This window comes from Zophobas morio, unplaced genomic scaffold (genome assembly GCF_036711695.1).
Source record: "Zophobas morio isolate AGI-343-1 ecotype UQ-CSIRO unplaced genomic scaffold, CSIRO_AGI_Zmor_V1 ptg000014l, whole genome shotgun sequence".
Classification (NCBI taxonomy): Eukaryota; Metazoa; Arthropoda; class Insecta; order Coleoptera; family Tenebrionidae; genus Zophobas; species Zophobas morio.
In genome coordinates this window covers 6,036,461-6,056,875 of record NW_026972119.1, presented here as the reverse complement: position 1 = coordinate 6,056,875, position 20,415 = coordinate 6,036,461, and the positions used below count along the sequence as shown (strand labels likewise).

The following is a 20,415-nucleotide window of genomic DNA, read 5'->3' as shown; positions in this document are numbered from 1 at the left end:
ATGCCTTTCTAGAAGTCTTTTATTTTAATATTTAAATCGATGGTGTTGTCCATATGTATTTACCTTAATTAGGTACCATAAAATATAAGATGTTTTTTTCTTTTATATTATACCATGACCGATTGAAAACATTCTGCTCTAAAATTGTCTTTGACTGAACAGATAACGTAGTGTGACACTAAAATGGGTAAAGCCTCGTACTATATACATAATGCTAAATAGTTGCATTATATACTTATAATACGATATTTTTGTTCTGGTTTGTAAATGGGTTCTTTTCACCATGTTTAGAATATAGCAAAAATTTATAGTTTCTTTGCAGATCCAAGAATAAAAAAATAGGTAAGATAAGGTGAAGAACCAGATGGTTACAATATTTATTCCTTTTGATGTTACTAGTTTTGCAATAAAAACTTGTAATCATTTTATTATAAAAAAAACAATATGAATAATTTGTTTACCCTTAATGGCATACTGTTAGTATACTGTCAATTACTGTGTTCTGTGGTTAGCATTGTGAGTACATAAACATAACGAAAGAAAAGAACTGTTTGTTGTAATTGCTTAATTACATACGAATCAGTAAGTATTGTATTTTCATTCTTACAGGTTCGTATTTGTCACATTTTGTAAAATCGTTTGAACTAATAGATTTAATAATCAATGGTTTCATTCATTACAGCTAACAGACATTCTGAAAGTGCTATTCTGAATCGCTTTATTTTTTGCCAGTGGTTACTATTTGCTTAAACAACTTTAGCTATTATGTTAATGTTATTTACAATAATAAACAATTTAACGGACTGTTTCTCAATCATTGTATTTTTTTTGTAATAATTAAAAAAATAATAGCCACCTACACATATATTCTATACACGAACACATTTCCCCATTTGAAAAATTTGTCTTTTATGATATTGTTATGCAACATAACTTACTATATGGCAAATGTGAATATTTTATCTAGATATATTAGCATCAGAAATGGGCGTTCCTTTTTGTTAACATACCTGACCGTGAAAAGCAACAGGCTTTTATCGCAAAAATAAAAATAAGCAAGATATTGATTACATCATAATAAAGTTCTAAAGTGTCACGGAGCAAATTTTTTAGGATGCCCTCACAGATATCGTTAAGAAGAAAATGTTTTATGGGTTTTAATAAGAATAGTGGGTGCATCAAATTTCATTTTACATACAGTACCTACTCATTTCTTGAAAAATATAGGTACATACCTATAACCAACAAGTGTAATAACCTAATAACAGATTAAATAAATAGATTCGAAAATGTTAGAAAAATTTGTAAAAGACCTCAACTTGTCACCCCAAATTAAAAAGGTCAGAAGTAGTATAACTCGTTACGAATTCTAGTAGGTATGTAAAATCCTATAATGGAGAACAAAATATACAACAAATAGTATCAGACCATGCTTCTCACAAAACACAACGTACTGTAATTATAAACTAAAAAATGTATCTTAATTTTGTTGTAACTGACAAATAAACAATGGCACATTTTTCTAAAAGCGTTTAATTCTGTTTTCAATTTAGTAACCTGTTGTTATATGAGGTTTCAAACTTAATAATATACCTGTTAAGTTCAATGTTATATATGCGATAACTCTTCCTACTTAATAAACCTAGAAGTGCAAGTATACACATATAGAATTTTAACAAAAATTTTGGTTCAGTCACTATTACTATATCTACAACGTGAGTCTAACAATATGAATACAGTTGGCGCTTTGAGAAAACAGCAAAATAATTTTATAGCCTACCTAAATTTTTGTTTGTGTTTCAAATAAGTATATGATGATAGAGAATAATATGAATTTCGCACGATAAGAATAGAAATAAGCAATCTCTATAAAAAAAACAACTCTAGAAAGTAGGATGCTAGAACGTCGTAGCGCCTCAATAACATATAATATAATAACTCATCCACCTAACTTTGTTATTATTCGTCGAACTTCATACAGCTCATCAGAACCGTTATTATCTCCTGCCAGAGCTGCGGTTTCTTGGTGTCCACACTCACAGAACTTCACGCGAAAGTTCGTGTCACTGTTTTAAGCAACATTGAATTTAACATCTGCCCAATTTTGAAGAATATTCAGGAAACTTGTACCTAGGGATTGTGTGTTTTAAATTCCCGCAAGACACCAGGTGGCTCACGATGTAAATGTATGTGGCGGTAGTGGTTCGAGAAATAGGGATTCTGGTGGTGGTTGTGGCAATCGGCACTTCCTTTGTAAATGTGGTGGTTGTTGAAGAAGATGAATAAGAAAGAAGAAATGCAAATGTCATTACCATTTAAAGAAAAATATTGTTGAGACTATGGTCGACGTTCAAGTAATATGTAAAAAAAATATTGTATTTTCCTAGTAAACTGTTGAGATTTTAAATGAAACCCAAATCTAACTGTATTGTCTATTAAAATTTTATAAAACTGTTGCCACTAGCGGCGCAAAAATAAAATCGCTCCCAAAATTTTGTCTTATTCTCTACGAGTCTTACTATTACCATGTTAAAGTAAGTAGTGCATCACCTTTTAAGTTGCAGTTATTTAATTAAAAAAAAAGCTTGAGTTTCAAAATTGGTGTCTTACATTCTTAAAAATTAATTAAAGGTATCCTGTAGTAAGTTATGCTTTAGACAAAACAAAAAATATTTGAGAAAAAAAAATGTTAACATATGACGGGTCAACTGTATACAATATACATATACAAAAGTGTTATGTATTTAATTATTGACAAGAATTTAAAACTGTATTTTATTCAGTTATTAGCCGATTAATAATGGCTAAGTTTACATGACAAAATAAAATAAGCTAAAATAAGTCTAGGAAACCAAACTTCTAATGAACATGGTGGTATTACAATTATGAAACACAATCGACCTTTTGTAATATGAATAAAGGAAAAATATCTACCTACAAAGAAAAAAAAAAATTATTCGAAAGCCCAAAACAAATCTGAACTCAGTATCAAAACCGTCACTATTAGAATGACTAATATTTTCGCAAAATAATAGGTATTTGACGTTTGAATCATAAAAGTTAGTTATTATTGCACGGTGGTCATCAAATTCATAAATCTTTTGAACTACCATATCTATTTACACATCAAGAAGTCATAACGAAACGACAAGACGCAGTTATTATTTCAAACTTTTTATCTATTGATTAACGTTTCAAGTTGCGGGGTCACTTCCATATTGGATATTTACGTTAATGTAAATGTAATTTGACAGTAGGATATAAACACCAACTACAGTGGGAAAAGTGAAAAATTCTATTGTGTTTTCAAAATTCCAAACTTAATTAGGACAAAAAACACTTGACCAGGAACTTCCACAAAATTTGAAAAACACATTGCCCATAGTGGTAATTTTTGGGTTCCAAAAGGATAATAGAAAGTTGCAAAAAAATGACGTTTTGCAAACATTAGGTTTATTTGGTTTGAGTCTTCTTCAATTTAAAGTATCTACATTTTCGTGTCGAAAAGAAAATTAAAAAAGCATTTCTTTAATTCGTTGCTATCCGAATACATAAAATTTGTGTTATTGGATTACATTGCAGTTACAATAAGGTGAAAACTTGTTTCAAACAGGTGGAAAATTGACAGTTAATTGTGTTATCATAATAATGACAAGTTTGTCAAATATTCTATTTAGGTTCAAAAATTTTTATTTCTACTTGGAAACAAAATCAGTGTTTATATTTAATTAAACCGGAAGCGAAATAATTACTATGTAAAATTCTAAACTGACACTCCTAATAAGTGTCCATCCAGTATAAAGGAACTTTTTACTGTCAGAAACTTATACAACGTAATTTTTTACCTTGCCGTTATTTTAGAACATACCGCATCGCAATATAATATTTTTTAACTAATTAGAAGTACTCTTTTTTTCACAGCCATACGTCTGGAAAATTTGCTTAATTCTTGACGTCAAGAAACAAGTAACGATAAAATAGCACACTAAGTGATATTATATGTACATATCGTTGGAAAATAACGGCTAAAACACACTTCCACTGTCAAATATCTATACCTATTGTTACGATTAAAAAAATTACCGTCGGCGCCATCATTATCAATATGTCAATTATATTAATTTTATTCTAAATGTTTTGTAAGACTTTATATACCTATTTTTAAACTATAAGCATAGATATAGACTATAACGAATTAATTAAAAATAAAGAAATGAAAGCATTTTACTAAGTATTAAATGTCAAATTAAAATAATTCAAAATCATGTCTGTAGCCTTTTTATATTAGGAATTTTTAACGGCTATGTAACAAAATCAAAACGAAAAATGGTCTCAAATATGAAAACCTTTATATAATATTATATATACTTATTCAATACGGTAACATACCGTCCCCGTCGGTACCACGGTGAGTTATGCAATGTCGATCGAAATCTTGAGAAAATCATAAATGTTAATTCTGTTGTGATAATAATTATAATAATAATATCGTGAATACAGTAGTAAGAGTAGTAATTGTAGTAGTAATAATAATAATAAAAATAATATATCGAAAACATTTGAATGTAAGATGTGATACAGCTAATATATGTGTCAATTGTTTTATGACACTTTAAACTTGTATACTCACTATTACATGTTCTAAACCTTATCATAAGACAGGGTGGTCTTTCGAGTCGCTTCATTAAAAGAATGCCAAAATGTGGCAAAACCGGACTACGGTTGCAGCTTCACCCTTTTAATTTAAGAAAACATTTCACTAATTTTTGTGGAATCGCGCATATTTTTAGGTATACATAGCTGGGCTTGGATAATTTTACAAGTGAAATGTGCACTTACAGGCTCCAGCAACGTGCACCTTCCGCATCCACGGATAAATCTGCCTATCCCCCGTTTCCTCGTCGTCGTCGTCTTCGTCGTTATTCGTCGAACTTCCTTGTCCGTCGTCCCCGTCGTCCGGCTCATCAGAGCCATTGTCCTCTAGCCTCAACCCCAATTCCTGCAAATGCTGTCCAGAGGGTGAGGCTCTCTCTTGGTGTCCCACACTCGCGGGACTACACACACTAGAGTTCACATCACTACTTTGAGTAACATTGGGCGTAATGTCTGCTAAATTTTGGAGGATATTCGAGGAACTTGTAACCGGCGATTGTGAGTTTTGTAAATTCCCGCAGGGCACCAGCGACTGCTGCGACTCGTGCAGGATGGGCGGCCGGATTTGATGATGTATGGGTGGCCCATGGTGCGAGTGTATCTGGGGGTGGTAGTAGTTACCATAGGTCCCGTAACCGCCGTTGCTCAGCGGCGGCACGTTCGAGGACCCGTACGTCTGGTGGTGGTTGTGGTAACCGTACTGGAGGTGGTGCTGCTGCTGGGAAATGTGGTGGTTGCCGAAGAAATCGCCCGAGGGAGACGGGATGTAGCTGCTCTGGCTGTACTCTTCGCTCGGAGGGAACTTGGGGTCCACGACCACGCCGGCGATGTGCTGCGGCTGCTGGTACGCTCCCGGGTTCATCAAAAACGAGCTCATGATCATTAATTTTTCCTCACTTCTCGCCAAAAGCTCTAGATCGCAGCGTGCCGAGAGTTATTCGGTGGGGGGTTTACTACGCACTAGGTTATTGCATAGAGGCTCTTTTTTATTTCCCCCTACCACGCGTGAGCCCCGCCCTCGGCACCCAATTAACTAACCACGTGACGCCACTCTACCAATGCTGAGGCCTGACGTCACCGACCATGATGGATGACGCTACTCGGCCGCCGGGTGGGGGACTCGCATACACGCGGTCGAATAAAACCTCCACGATCGCTGCTTGTTCCCATAAAATTACTCACTGATTCGATTTTCCCCAAAATTAACACCATACAATGAAACTTTTTTTTCACATTCGACGAACGTCTCTCACTGATTATTGTCACTGCGTTCAAAAATTGTTCTTCTTTTTTTCATACCGGGTGTTCCAGCGGGCACGACCTTTCTACTTCCCAGCCGCGCATAGACTGGAGGTTGGTGAAAAGCTCGACTTCCAACTATACTCCTCCCACTTTGGCTGGCGCTACTTCTACACGTCGCCGCTTATCAAACGTTCTCTTGCGCAGTTCGTTTTCGTTCTCATGGGAGTAAAAGAGAACGAGAAGAAGTCTTCAGCGCCGTCATCATGTGCGTCTCTTGGGAGCTTTGATATTTTCGGAAATATTGGACGAATGTTGGGGAGAAGAGGAATCGATGCGAATAGACGTCTACTCTTTTCAGGCATTCGATAATAATTCCAACTTTATGCCAGGTGATCCACTGTCTAATTAACTAGAGAAAAATGCATTTGTGTGAGAATGTTGGTTGCCTTCAATGCCAACTCTTTATGAACCATTAATAATTTTTGTGGCAGGAGGAAAATGTGTGCTTATTTCATTCCCATTTTTAATGTATTCAAAACAACTCTTATTTTAGTTTGTCGCTGTACTGAAACAATGGCAACTGACTTTGGATCTTTAAAAAGTGCTCACACAAAATTGCAATAATGTACGTAGATAGGTATATAAACTAAAGATACTTAGTTATTAGGTACATACCTACATTTCAAATATTGCAGTACAAGTTTTTTATCTTTAAAATGTATCTATACATATTTCGTGTAGGTTTACAAGAGTTTACTTTTTTAAAAAAGGTTAAAATAAAAAACCGGCCACCCTGAAAAATTTCACAAAACCACTTTAAAAATTATTAATTTAACCAGTGATCGTTATTTTATTAAAGAACTATTCACTATTAACACATGATGTACAAATTAGCAAAAAAAAAAGACGACAAATAAACGCAGAATTAAATTTAATTTAACAAAATAACAGAAAGACCAAATACTATATTTTCTTTAAAAAAATAATAAGGGAGGCTGTTGTTGTAAACAGTATTTTTCATCATTTGATTATAAGCTTGGCAATAATTAATAAACGTTTTCAAGCGAAAACAGTTCCACTCTCAAATTGTCGCTCTGCGTCTGTTATTTTGTTAAACTAATTTTTGATTTTGCGTTTATTTGTCTTCTTTTTTTACTAATTTATAGTCACTAGTTAAATTAATAATTTTTAAAGGTTGATTTTGTGAAATTTTTCAGGGTGGCTGTTTTTTTTGCCGGTCAGTGTAGTACATAGCTAAATCGGTTACTGATAAAAGAACAATGGCAAGTAAAAAATTCCTTTTTTCTGACTTGTGTATGAATAGTAGATACGTTGATGGAAATTGATTTCTAAGGATTCTTAATAAAATTGAATTTGTACTTTACGCTTCATTCTGAAATGGGTTTGATTAGTTCCGAAAGATTAACTTCGTTGCTTGGTTGTTAATATAAAAACAACAAAATAACAGATTTGTTATAATTTTAACGTAGTTGCTTTTAAAAGTCAGGTGATGATAAAAAGAAAAAATACATGTATTAAGACACATTAATTAAATCCTTAATATAGATTTCTATACAAATTTTATTTAAAAATTTCTTCATAGCTTTTCTTCTAAATATTTTCAATTTTGTGGCGAAATCCTATAGTTCGTTTCAAAAATACGATTAAATATTCTGGCCAAATGTATTCGGTGAACTTAATATTTTATTGCTCTGAACAAAATAGCTTAGACCTATCTTTTGGTTCGCAGACACTTGTAATATTAGTTTAAAAATTTCACAGTTATACATTTTTATATCGTGTGAGAAGCTCAAGCCGAATATTGCCACCTTTCGGTTTAAAATTTTTTGGAAAATTAAGTTTTAACACTTGAAAACTAAAATTTCGTCAATAGATTAAATAGTAAGTTTTCTTTCAGTAAATAAAAATGAAATTGATAAAAGTGTTAACAGTAATAATTTTTGGACATTTATATGTAGCTGACAGTATTTGGAATGCATTGCTCCAAATACTGCCGTATGCTAATTTGCTACTTATATAAGATAAAATATAAAAAAATCTTTTTATTTTGTTGTAAACAATTTTTACCTTTTATTGAAAAATAAAATAATAATAAAGAAATTTTCATTTGTTCCATATGTCTTGAGTAATTTAATAACTTTTTAAATTAATTTCACATTTTCGTGAAAATTGTTGTCATAATTTGTTTTAATTTTTTATACTTTATATGTTTTTGTTTAAAATAGTTCCAATAATTATTTTTTCACTATTCCTACTATTATCATGATTCTTCGAAATATTACCACTGGCAATAATAGGAACTAACAGAACGGATAGCAAAACAGGGAAAACTCTCTCGTGTTATTAAACTTTATAAAATTTACAGGCCTAGTTTATTAGGTCAGTTTAAAAACACCAATGAATCGTGATAGGAAATGAAAAGGGATATGTTATGGCACGTACAAAAGCACAGCGATATTGCCTTTATACATAGATATAGTATAAAGTAATGATTCACATTTCTAAGAATTTTTACAATTAATTATTTTAGTAATTTCATAACACAAGAGAAAATTAAAAAAAAACATAATTTTTTGAAATCTGGGTACTAAGGAATACTGCTCATAAAACAACATATTCTTTTACATTTGAATGAAGTTGTTAGACTAAAAAAATTTTACATTAATCTTGATGTTAGAAATTTCGATAATTTCGTCGTCTATCCACATTTGCACCTATTAATTTTTCATAGTTCAAAACTGACCGTAGGCAAACCTTTGAAATGAAATCTCAACAGGTAGAAAAAGCTGTTTTAGTATATTTTCTTTACAGTGTTAAAATAAAATTTTGGGTAGGTATTACACTCATTTTGAATAGTTTTGCCCACTTCAAAGGAAATTTAATAAATATTTAAAATTCAAACAAACCACTTTTTTGAAATTATAGTGATAATAATTTATAGAAAAAATAAATTTAGATACGAATGTCTACACACACGTATTGATACTTATCTCTTCAATCACTAGTGGTGTGATATTTTGATCCGCCAAGATCCACCAACTACAGATCTCCTTTCTATCACACAGTGGAGGTAGTAAACAACGTTTGCTGATGGGATATAGATTGAATCGCTCTGTATTAGATCGTAAGTCACGAACGGCCTACCGAGTGACAGTGCTTACTGGCTGCATAAAGCCGCATCAGAACCATTGTTGAAAGTAAAAGGACACAATTATTATTCATTTGTAAATGTCAGTGGTGGCCGATATTCAATATGGTGGGAGTCACCGGACCACACGACATACTTGATAAATGATGTCTGATTCTTAGGATAGCTCTGTTTTTGAACACTTTTGCGATGTGCTGTTGAATATTTTAGGTCTTGGTTCGTGGGACGTGCTTCCGTCTACTCTTCGTTTACATTTGGCGACGTTTCCAGACATGACATGTTTTCTTTCGTGCCGCTATTATAAATAATATGTGCATTTGGAGCTCTCAGTTTTTCGCCTGCTTCCGGACGACGACATTACGAAACATTAACTCCAAAGAAGCGGATTGGATCTGCTCACTCGACAAAACATTTTAATGGATCCTAATGATCTCGCCATCGATTTGTACTCCTTGAAACGAGCAGCAACGAATTAGATCTGCCGTACTTTGCGTGCCATTATCAGAAATCAATATTGTGACTGAACCTGTTTATATCTCGGAAACACATCTTTTGTGTTATGGCAGACGTATGATGGATCGGGTACACTTTATTCAGAAATTGTTGTTATTTGTTTGACATTATTTTTTTCGAAAATCGATCTTCGCGATAATTCACGGCGGAACGTGTTATGACTCTCTCGGGATTTCTGCAAGTCACAGCGTTGCAACTGCAACTCATTCAGGTGAGCACACCGAAGGTTCCTGGTACTGAAATGGGTTTACTAGACGCGAACAACGCGAAAATCGACAATTTTCTGCAGCTTTGTTTACGGAAATAACGCTTTTGTGTGCATGATTCGTTGATGGGTAGGTATCTGTAAACGAAATTACAAAATTTTTCAAATGCCGAGGGACTTGTTTGAAGCGGAAGCCGACCGGCTTTTTCTTCTGAAAGTCTCTAGAAGCAATTCTTAACGTGAGAACACTGTTTATGAAACGGCGGCGATAGTCTCGGGAGATCTGCAACTACAACCTGGATGTCAATACCAACGACATGAGAACTATTCACGTTCAAAAATAGGTTTACAAAAGTTGCTTACAAATTGTTGGCTTTTAAGTGCCGACATAGTAACTAGCGAATTTCGACAAAAAACACATATAAAAAAAAAACGACAACAAAAATATACTTATATACGTCATTTTCACTTTACTCTACTTATGCACTAAAACAACCTAAAGCTGAAACACTGTTTGATTAATAAATAAAATTTGTAGGGTAGCGACGGGCAGGACTCGGCAAGAACTAGGCATGTTACTTATTATTTAATGGACACATCCTGAATTGATTTTTGGGGTATTGCATTTAAAATACTTATTCATTTGGCGAACAACACAATTTGTAAAATTTTTATCTTCTCAAAATAAATTTTACACACTTTAAACATACCTACTTATTTCAAATAACTTCAACTTTTGATGTATAAGTTATGTCCTACTGTAGATTTTCTCTCTGGGTTTTACTTCCCAAAAAAATGTTACGTTTTTTATTCTTTATTATCTTTTCACAACATGCCAAAATGCAGGTTTTCATCTGTCATCTTTTCTATTTTTTTTTTCTTAAATTGTAATTCCAACATCTACTTAATCTCTTATGTCTCTGAAATATGTAATTCCTGGTGATTAATTTAATTCCATTATTTTATTCAAAACGTGCTCAATCTCCAGTTTGTATCTTCATTACACGAATTACAATCTTAAGCACCTCAGTTACGAGTTTAAATGCAAACCGTCATCAGGTGTTCTGTGATTTAATTAAGATTATTATCGTTATATAATTTCAAAAGCCCCTTTAACAAAAAAAAAAGCTTTTCTGTGACTAACATTAAATAACTAAATATATGTAGGTATTTGTATATTGAATATGTTATACCTATTGTATATTTAATTAATGATGATTCTGGATTCGAGCATTCTTTTAGTTTAAGTTTAATTTTTACAGTTTAACCAGCTGCTTTTTCTATAAATAAAACTACCGCAACACTTATTAAGTAGTTCTTTAAATTTTAATAGCATTGATTAATTCATCATTAAGGGCTCCAAACCTTCCCAAATTCTAGATTACCTATATATTTCATTATTAAAAAAGGACCCAACTTTAAGAACTCATATCTTCATCAAAATGCGAGAAAAAATTTGTTCAATACTTTTCTCGTTTTGAACGACATCGATAATGTACATTTAAGGGGGTTCTCAATATTCCCGACAACTGTATGTATTGAGCACCACGAAATTGCTCTAATTTGTCTGCGGCACTAAATAATCATGCTCGTAGTTCGGGTACCAGAAAAGGAGGATCTACTTCATCAATTCATTACACATTTGGGTGAGGTTTCTTTGTAACATCAAAATTGTCAATATATATCATTTTATAATTATTTAAACGAAAGAAATTTTTCTCTAAGATGTCTAAAATCCGATACCTACCTATATTAGAATTGGCGATTGTGCATCAAGTTGTGACATTATTTTGTAAACACAAAGAACACAATTTACAAGAAATTGGTCTAAAATTATTTCGACAGAACTTCCCTCACTCCTGAAGTAGGACAATGGAACATATCCAGCATTTTCGAAAAATGATAAAATTTGATTTTGTGGATTTTACATTCTTTATGAGAAACATAACAAACATAGGTATGTGAATATGTAACACTTATTAAAAGTAAATGTAAAGAAGCATGCCATGCCTATGTCTCAAATAAGTTTTTACTTTAGAAAATTTTGTGATGACGTCAATCATCATTTTTGCAAGAACACGTATTTCAACTTAGGTTGGTGCAGTAATACTAATAATAACGTATTACATTCCCTCCCCCTAAAGAGAAATTTCGGAAAAATGGGGCGAGTCGTCCTTGATTTAACCCATAAAATAAATTAATCTATTGATGCAAATTTAAAAAATATTATTGCAATGATTAATTACAAATGCAGACTCATCATATTGTGCATATTTTAGATAGTATTTATTCGGCAAAATTTTGACATAATGTCGTCAATTTTTTGGGGGATAAAGAGAAACATTTTAATTGAAAATTTACCACGCCTGCAACGCTTGATTTAATCAATAAAATCAATTGAGTCTTTAATTTTTTTCCCATCACCCTGTATAAGAAAATCGAAAAAATATAAATGCAAATGCAGTAATTTCAAAAATGTGCTGTACACTTTTGAAATTATTGAACGATCAAAAAAGCAAAATAAGAATGAGAAACGATACTGCAACCAAAACTCAGACGGCAGCTCTTTATGCAGGTGACTGAGTGGCTGTAAGTCATAAGTTACTGGAACGCCCGGAAATGGCCAATTTTGCATTTTGCACAATCTCGAGAGCATATGTATCAACAAACGGTCAATCAACGACGAAATCGTATTTTGTAATAACCAAATTGAAAACAAATAAATTTTATTTTCCGTTACATTTAGGCCAGAAAGGGTCCTGACGGTCCAGCATCACAAGCATATCCCTATAAACCGTCTGTGCATGCACAAATACAGACATTGTGAAATATATTTACAGTACATTACCAACAGGAAAAGTGGTATCTCAGCAATATGCATAGTGTTTAAAATGTTTATGTTTATACATCGGAAGAATGCCACGTAGACATTTGTTTGATTTGAATGAGTTTATCGCCTCAAAACAGATGACTAAAATTATTAATGAACCTCAATTCAACTAAATGTTGTGAATGTTATTATTATCATTCTTACCTTATCATTATTTTATTGTTATAAAGGCGGGCGTGTTTCCACATTTTCGAAAAATGGGGTGACTCGTTCTTAATTTGATCAGTAAAAAATCAAAGAGTGATTCATTTTATTAAATTTATTTTAATTAAAAAAAAAAATGTGTGCCGCCCGCTGGTTTCATACACTTGATAATATGGAGCAAGAACTTTACGACTGAGCTGAACATCTATTCCAAGGGGACTGGTTATTAAGACAAGGCGGGTTAAACAATAAACAAAGATAGCAATAATAAACAAAATCAAGCTAAGATTCATAAATCACAAGTAGAGGAGTAGGTATATGATTTCATACAAAATCGGTAATGTGAATTATGCCATAAATATAATAACCAGACGTCATCGAACTGTTGGTGGGGGTGATTAGCCAAAATTGGTTAGCGGTTTACCATCTACATGATATCCCTAATATACATTCAAAATTTTACAACAATCGGTCTAGTAGTTTCGGAGATTCTGTCTTATATCCGGACAGACGGCAGACAGACAGACAGACAGACAGACGGACAGACAGACAGACAGACAGACAGACGAAAACGAGAGACCTATCTCTTTGTACTCTAGAGGTCAGGAAAGGTCGAGAAAACGTAAAAGTAGAGAGTCGGCCAACGCTTACGGTCGGGAAGCAAAACAATAATATTGTTTCCTATCTTTATCAACAGCTGAATTAACTTATCACTAAACCGTTAAATAATTTTTATCGGAAGTTAAGATGACTAAATTATGACTTACTAACAAGGATAATTTTTTACTTTCACTGATTTTAACTACGACCTAATAGCGTTTTTTAAAAAGCCGTATATTATATTTACTATCTACATTAGTAGAGTTTTTAAAAAAGCTTAAACAAAAGGTTGCAACAGATTGCCAATATCTTAAAATGTGCCGTTATCACTATCTTCTTGAATAAAAAATACAACGGTATAGTTTTCGTCCAAAAGTTTACCTTTTCTTGTCTCTTACAAAGTGTTAGCAACTTAAAAAAAAAGATTTGAATTAAGTATGTAACGCCAGTCACAATTTTTCGTTATTGTCGTGAGTATTAAGTACCTAAGTATTAAAATATTTTCGTTTTTAGCCACAGGTTAAAGTGTGAAATTATAAATTAAAAAATCCTTAACAGCGTTATTTGGTACTCGAACTCAAGCAAACGCATTGATCGGCGCAGTTAGGATCTATGGATGTTGTTGTGTATGCTTAGGTAATGCTGTTTTCCTAAGCTATGTATTTTGTTAAATTTTTCAAAAACATTCAGGTAAAAATATCTTAAAATTTTAGTTTATTGTTAGGTTTACTTCATCTAAGTTATACCAAATGTTTTTCTTTTTTAAAGAATTTCATTCTTTTAATTTGAGTTCGGTTTATTATGTTGATTTTTCTTTTTTTATCTAGATTTTTGCATTATTTATTAAGTGAACCAGAATTTGTACTTGCAATACTTGTATTGATTAATTTATTGCAAACGTGCAAAAATACAAAGAGACCTTGCGGTTTTTAAGCTGTTTCCTAGATTCATCAATCATCAGCATCTGGATAAAATAATTTCCAAAAAGACAGGCAATTTTTTCTGAACTATTAAAAAACTCATTCATCGCCTAATTAACAAAAGTTGTTATTATGATACAATTGTCATTTCAGGTAGGGCGGCACTCCCCCTGTGTGACGTCACGTTTGGGATATTTGAATACTGTTTATGTAGAAATACACTTAGGTACTACGGTTGTTCAAAATATTTCAAATCCATTAAAAAATTATGTCGTGATTTATTTCATATGTTTATAATTAATTACCTTTCTATACTGCGATAGAAAAAAAGAAGTCTGACGTAAACTGTGTTTGCGGTTGTAATTCTGTATACAAAAATAATTCTAACCTAAACTTCCATTTTTTTCCGCATCCTGGAAAGCAAAAAGTTGCAGTTACGGGTTACGGATGAATTTGGTAATTAAAAATATTATGACAGGCGAAACTGTGGAAAACTAGACTCAGAATGTTCAAAAAGTTCGGTACATTTTGTAAAGAATGATTATTTAACACTAAGTAGGTGCTTAAATAAAAATTCCTAAAGAAATTGTTAGTTTTATTTTAGCTTGCCAATCGTTTCAGTACTGAAAAAACTGTTTCATCACAATATTTACCAAGGAATTCCGTACCAGTACAAAAACATAAAATGCAGAAACGAAATTTCGTTTTATAAGAATAAATGAAAAAAGAAGTACACAATTTAATACTCATGATTTAATAAAATGATAATAAAAAAAAGTTACTTGTAGAGTATATTGAAACCTCTTCAAAAGCAATTATTGTAAATGCAAACACGATATCTTAAGCTGTACAGATGTTGTTAAATGAAAAGGAAACTTTTAACGGTAGAAACATAATGATAACTAAAAAAGTATCCTTTGAATAACCATTCAGAGTTAATCTACGTTTGGAAGTTTATTTTTTTTTATTCAATGTATGCTGAAAAGCCACAGTGATTCGAGATAATTTTATACAACATAAAATATATATTTTACTTGCCTGTATTAATACTGCATGAAGGTTCAAAAATTAAGTGTAAATATACTTTCAGACACCCGTAGACGTAGAGCACGGCAATATACTTACAACTTGAATTGTCAATATTGTACATCCACATTATAAAACGGTTATTAAAGTAAATTTTTTTTTGGTATTTTATGTAACGCATTAAAATTATTTCTTTTATAATATTACTAAGTAGTAAAATAAAAAACAATTTTTAGTATAAAATTATTACATAAAAAAATGAACTCTTTAGTGCCGATTTTTAAAATTTTTATATAAATATGCATATATTATTGTTTTTTACTTTTTTAAAATAATTTATTATAAAAATTGTTATATTTTTAGACTTATTTAATTTTGTTTTTATTTTTTTTGTTTAAAAGATCACTGTAATTGCCTTCAAAGGCAAGCAATTTTAAATGTACGTTTAATTCATTTGAAAAAGGTAATGTATCTACAAGCAGCGAAAATATTTGGTTTGCCAAAAACCAAAAAATTAAAATGGTATTTTTAAAAACATCTGACTTTGTCTCAAGTTCAATTTTGAATTTTTCTTTATAATGTGACGATAATAATTTTGGTGTCCATGATATTTCCGCACATGAGAATAAAATTTTTTTGACAAAGAATTTACAAATTTTCTAAAAAAGTTGAAAACAATTCAGGAACGATTTACCCACAGAAAATTATGTACAATTTATTATATCTATTAGGTACCTTAAATGTAATTTGTGTAGGTAGCAATAGTTGAGCCTTCTTATCTATGTATTACGAGCATCAGTAAATTATTACAAACATTGTTACGAATAAGTTATTACAAAAAATTAATTTCAAGGAATATTTGTACAAAAACACAGGTACTTTTTAGCAGTATGAAACTATTTTAAAAACAGTCTACTTATTTTCTCCACCGGAATATTTAATTATGCTTTATGCTCGTTGTAGCACCACAAACAAAAATACAGCAACATTTGCAAATCTAATACGTCTATCTTGCATCATAAATGACAAAGAATAAAATAATTACTTCCGCTATTGAAAATAATTATTAATTTAATTATCGAAAAGAAAAAATATGAGGTCAAAAGGTTTCACTCTGAAATGAAAAACGTTCCCGTTATGTATATAATAATAGATTTCACCTTTGCTCACAAAGCTGACTGTAATACAGAAGACAAGACACTCGATGTGGGTACAGTCGGGACCATACAAAACTGAACCACTTTAACCTAACAAAGTTTTAGTTGTCAATTTTTTTTTATTTCATAATAGCAATTTGACTGCATGCTCCTGATTTGAAAAACGGGACAGTGATTTTGCCAAAATTATTTGATTTGTCTAACAAAATATTAAATAAACTCTAAATGTGGCCGCGACTATTAATTTAAAAAACCCTGCCTTAAATACATTGGTTGATATTTTTCTTCTTAAGGTTTGGTAGTTATTCTTTTTATCTCTTCCTCTTAAAGTGAGGAAGTTATTAGGTTAAAGTTATATTGTAATACCTAATTATATTTCTTGTGAACAAACTATAGTGACACTAATTAAAGCTTTTGAATTTTAATACAAAGAAAAACCGGACCGACAAAAATACATTTTTTATCATTATCATTACGTCAATGATTCTATAATTTTTTTATGTACCTACAACAAACAAATATTGCGTCTCCTTGTTACAACAAACTTTGAAAAAACATACCTACGCTCTTACGAAAGAAACAAAAAAAAGTATCATTTACATGGCAGGCACACTTCCATACCTTATTACCTACTGTTGCATCACAATGATTAATTAAAGGCGACACCAATTTAGATACCTGTTAACATCACATTAAAATATTAAAGTACTTTATCATTTAGATAGCACATCTAAATAACTTATGTTTCTCCGTAAACGTAAACATCGCATGATACTCGCAGCTTTGAATTTTTTCGAACCTAATAGTTGTTCCTTCAAAACAAGTCAGCCTGCAAACTACACTCTCTGTTGGAAAATAGTTCGTTTAAATCCCTTTAAATCACGAAGACCATTATGGCTAACTAAAGTCGGTGCAGTAAATGGAAAGAGTCATTATTTATCCAGTCCGAACTGTCTCTCAATAGACACCATAGGCAGATTCCGTCTGTTCAAAGCGACCTTAACCTACTAATCTACAATAATTACTACCTTTGTGAAAATGGTAGCCAGAGGCTTATTGTGTGCGAATTGGTTTTCTGCCCTCTTGTAACCTAAATTGGAAGAATGATCTTGCACGTCGTATCCATTGCAAGATGATGTTGCATCATGTGGGTAGGCTTTTTTTCTGGTAAGATGGAAGCATTACTAAATAACCTTATCATGACCCGATGTACATTGTTGCATTTTTCTAGATGCAAATGCGTTTCTAATACCTATTTAACTGTTATACAATGACAGTGATCAATCGCCAATCATATTATTCGTATTCATGCACGCTATTTTTAATCGTAAGACAAGTCAGGGAGAAGGATGTTCTCTGTAACATATTGGTACATGAATTACGTTTGTTCATATAAATGCAAATTACGGTTTCTCGTCGTTAGAATATTAATGCATACTTTCAAGTCAACAGAAATGCAAAAATCGTACACTTTCTTACAAAGAGAGTGAAAATTTGTTTTACAGTTTTTGACTGCCCTGGGATAGGTATATAGGTATATAGCTATTCATTAAAATCGCCGAAATTGAGAATTCAACAAATTTTCAAATTTTAAAAAAAGTTTTCAAAAAATTAAGAAAATAGCTAATTATTATTTGAAATTTAAATACGAAATTTAGGTTTTTTTTGTTTTTAAATTACTGTTTGTTACGCTTGTACATACACCGAGTAAAGAAACGAAGAAAAATAAAATGCCAATATGGCATACACTAGAAGTTAGAACAATTATTTACTTGTATACGTATTATATTTCAAGCGTCCTACAAAAAGTTAATGTGTTCTATTAAACTTTATTTTAAGAGGTGCTTCATTGCACTAGTAAATGTGATATTCCAATACTTTTTTCTTACGAACAAAGATTAAAAATTTTCTAAGGTTGTTGAGTGCCCGAAAATGTTGCCGAGGAAAAATTGACTTCTGAAAAATGAGGTCAAAAGCTAAAGTAAAAGAATATCTCACTACCACACAAAAGATTCCATATTAATGCAACTAAAACTTATAAGATTATTATTGATTCCATATTTACATATTTAGTTAGCTTGAAATTGGATTAGAATCTTATTATTTATATTAAGTATTTAAGGTTATTATTTTAGGCTTTAAAGCAATTTTGTTGCAATAAAAACTTACAAATTTTGGATTTTATAGTTGATAGATAACACCAAATTTATGTACTGATGTCGTAAAAATAAATACAAAATGTGTCGGCTTCAAAAGCTTTCTTTCTAAAACAACTTACCCAAGAGCACTTTATACGACTGTAATATTTCAACGTAACTACTCAAGATCAGAATTGAAAATATTATGACCCAAATAGTTTTACTTGTCGAGCTTTCGAGCGTAAGCTAAGGAAGTATTGTAATCGAACTATTGACCTTTTATTGACCCCTAGAGTACGAAGAACGTTCTTCCGTCCGTTCGTCCATCCTTCGATGTATCTGTCTGCCGTCTGTCCGGATATTTATTAGACAGATAATCTCTGAAAGTACTAGACCGATTGTTGTCAAATTTTATTCGTATATGACAAATATCATGTAGGTGATAAGACGCTAACCAAAATTTGGCTAATTATCCCCAGCAACAATCTGATGACGTCGGCTCATTGTATTGCATAATTAACATTACCGATTTTGTATAAAATAATATACTCCTGCACTTACGGTTTACGAATCTTATCTTGAATTTGTTTATTATTATTATATATTTGTTTATTGTTTAATCGCGCATTGTTCTTTGCAGCAGATGTGGCATAGTGTTAGAGTTTCTGTAATAAATTTAATAAAATTACACACTCCCTAATTTTGTACCTACTTATTGATCAAATTAAGAACATTTTCATGAAAATGTGAAAATACGCACGGCTTCATTTCATAATGATTAAATATAAGAATTATAATAATAATATTCAGAACATTTTGTTCGAACGCGGCTTACTTAAGTAATAATTTTATCCTCCGTTTTGAGGCGCCAACTCATTCAAATTAAACTAATCTCTACGTGAAATTCTTCCGATGTATAAACATAAACACTTCAAGTTGTTGTATTATCGCTGAGAGGCCATTTCTACTTATTGAGCGTAAGCTAAGAAAGTATAGTAATCTATTCCATGTTGACACCTTCATATTTTCTCGACATTTTATGACTCCTAGACACAGCCGTAGCTAGGGGAAGACCAGCGGGTACTGAGCCTCCCCTAGAGAAATTTTTGCATCCCCTAAACCTAGATAAATGTGAATTACAACATCGAAATTCAAAATAAAATACAGTGTTTTATTTAATAAGCGGAAGTCTAAGCAGTAAAGAAGTCTAGACCATCGCATTGTGATCTGGCTATTGCAATTCGTAGAAAATGTGGTTTAGTTTGATTTCTCTGTTTCACTCTCGCATGTACAGCTCGATAAGCGGTATCGCTATTTGTCTTGAATAAAGATTCAACGATTCATTCCATTTTTTCGAAAATTTGGGAATACAGTACCTACTGTTACTATTAATATTACACTGGACCTATCCAAATTGACATAAGTGTCATTGCAAAAAATGTTGACGTCTTCACAAAATTACATATTCACATTACGTATATATATATATATATATCTTTATTTTATATCATCAGGGTTATCATAAAAAAAATAGCAAAATAATTTTTTTTAATTTTCGGAAACTTTGATCGATTTGATGTACTGTACTTTATGAACAAAAGAAGTTTTGTCGAAATAATCTTCCATCAATTTTTTTCTTAAATTATGCAGCTCAAAACAATTCTGAATTCTCGTAGAGTAGAAATGTTACGAGAAGAACATGTTGAGTCATTAATAGTCAGTGGCGTCATTTGCGTTCTGGATGATAGTGCAATCCGA

At 31.7% G+C, this 20,415-nt stretch overlaps 1 protein-coding gene across 2 annotated transcripts in view; it reads right to left on the bottom strand.

Moving 5' to 3' along the window:
- Positions 1-5,975, bottom strand: part of LOC135129220 (homeobox protein Hox-C4a-like) — a 34,799-nt gene extending 28,824 nt beyond the window's left edge. For both annotated transcript variants that reach the window (XM_064056361.1, XM_064056362.1), the window contains exon 1: positions 4,840-5,975. In XM_064056361.1, coding sequence (XP_063912431.1) covers positions 4,840-5,536 — 697 coding nt within the window. In that variant the 5' untranslated portion in view covers positions 5,537-5,975. The remainder of the gene's footprint in view (positions 1-4,839) is intronic.
- Positions 5,976-20,415: the final 14,440 nt, after the last annotated feature.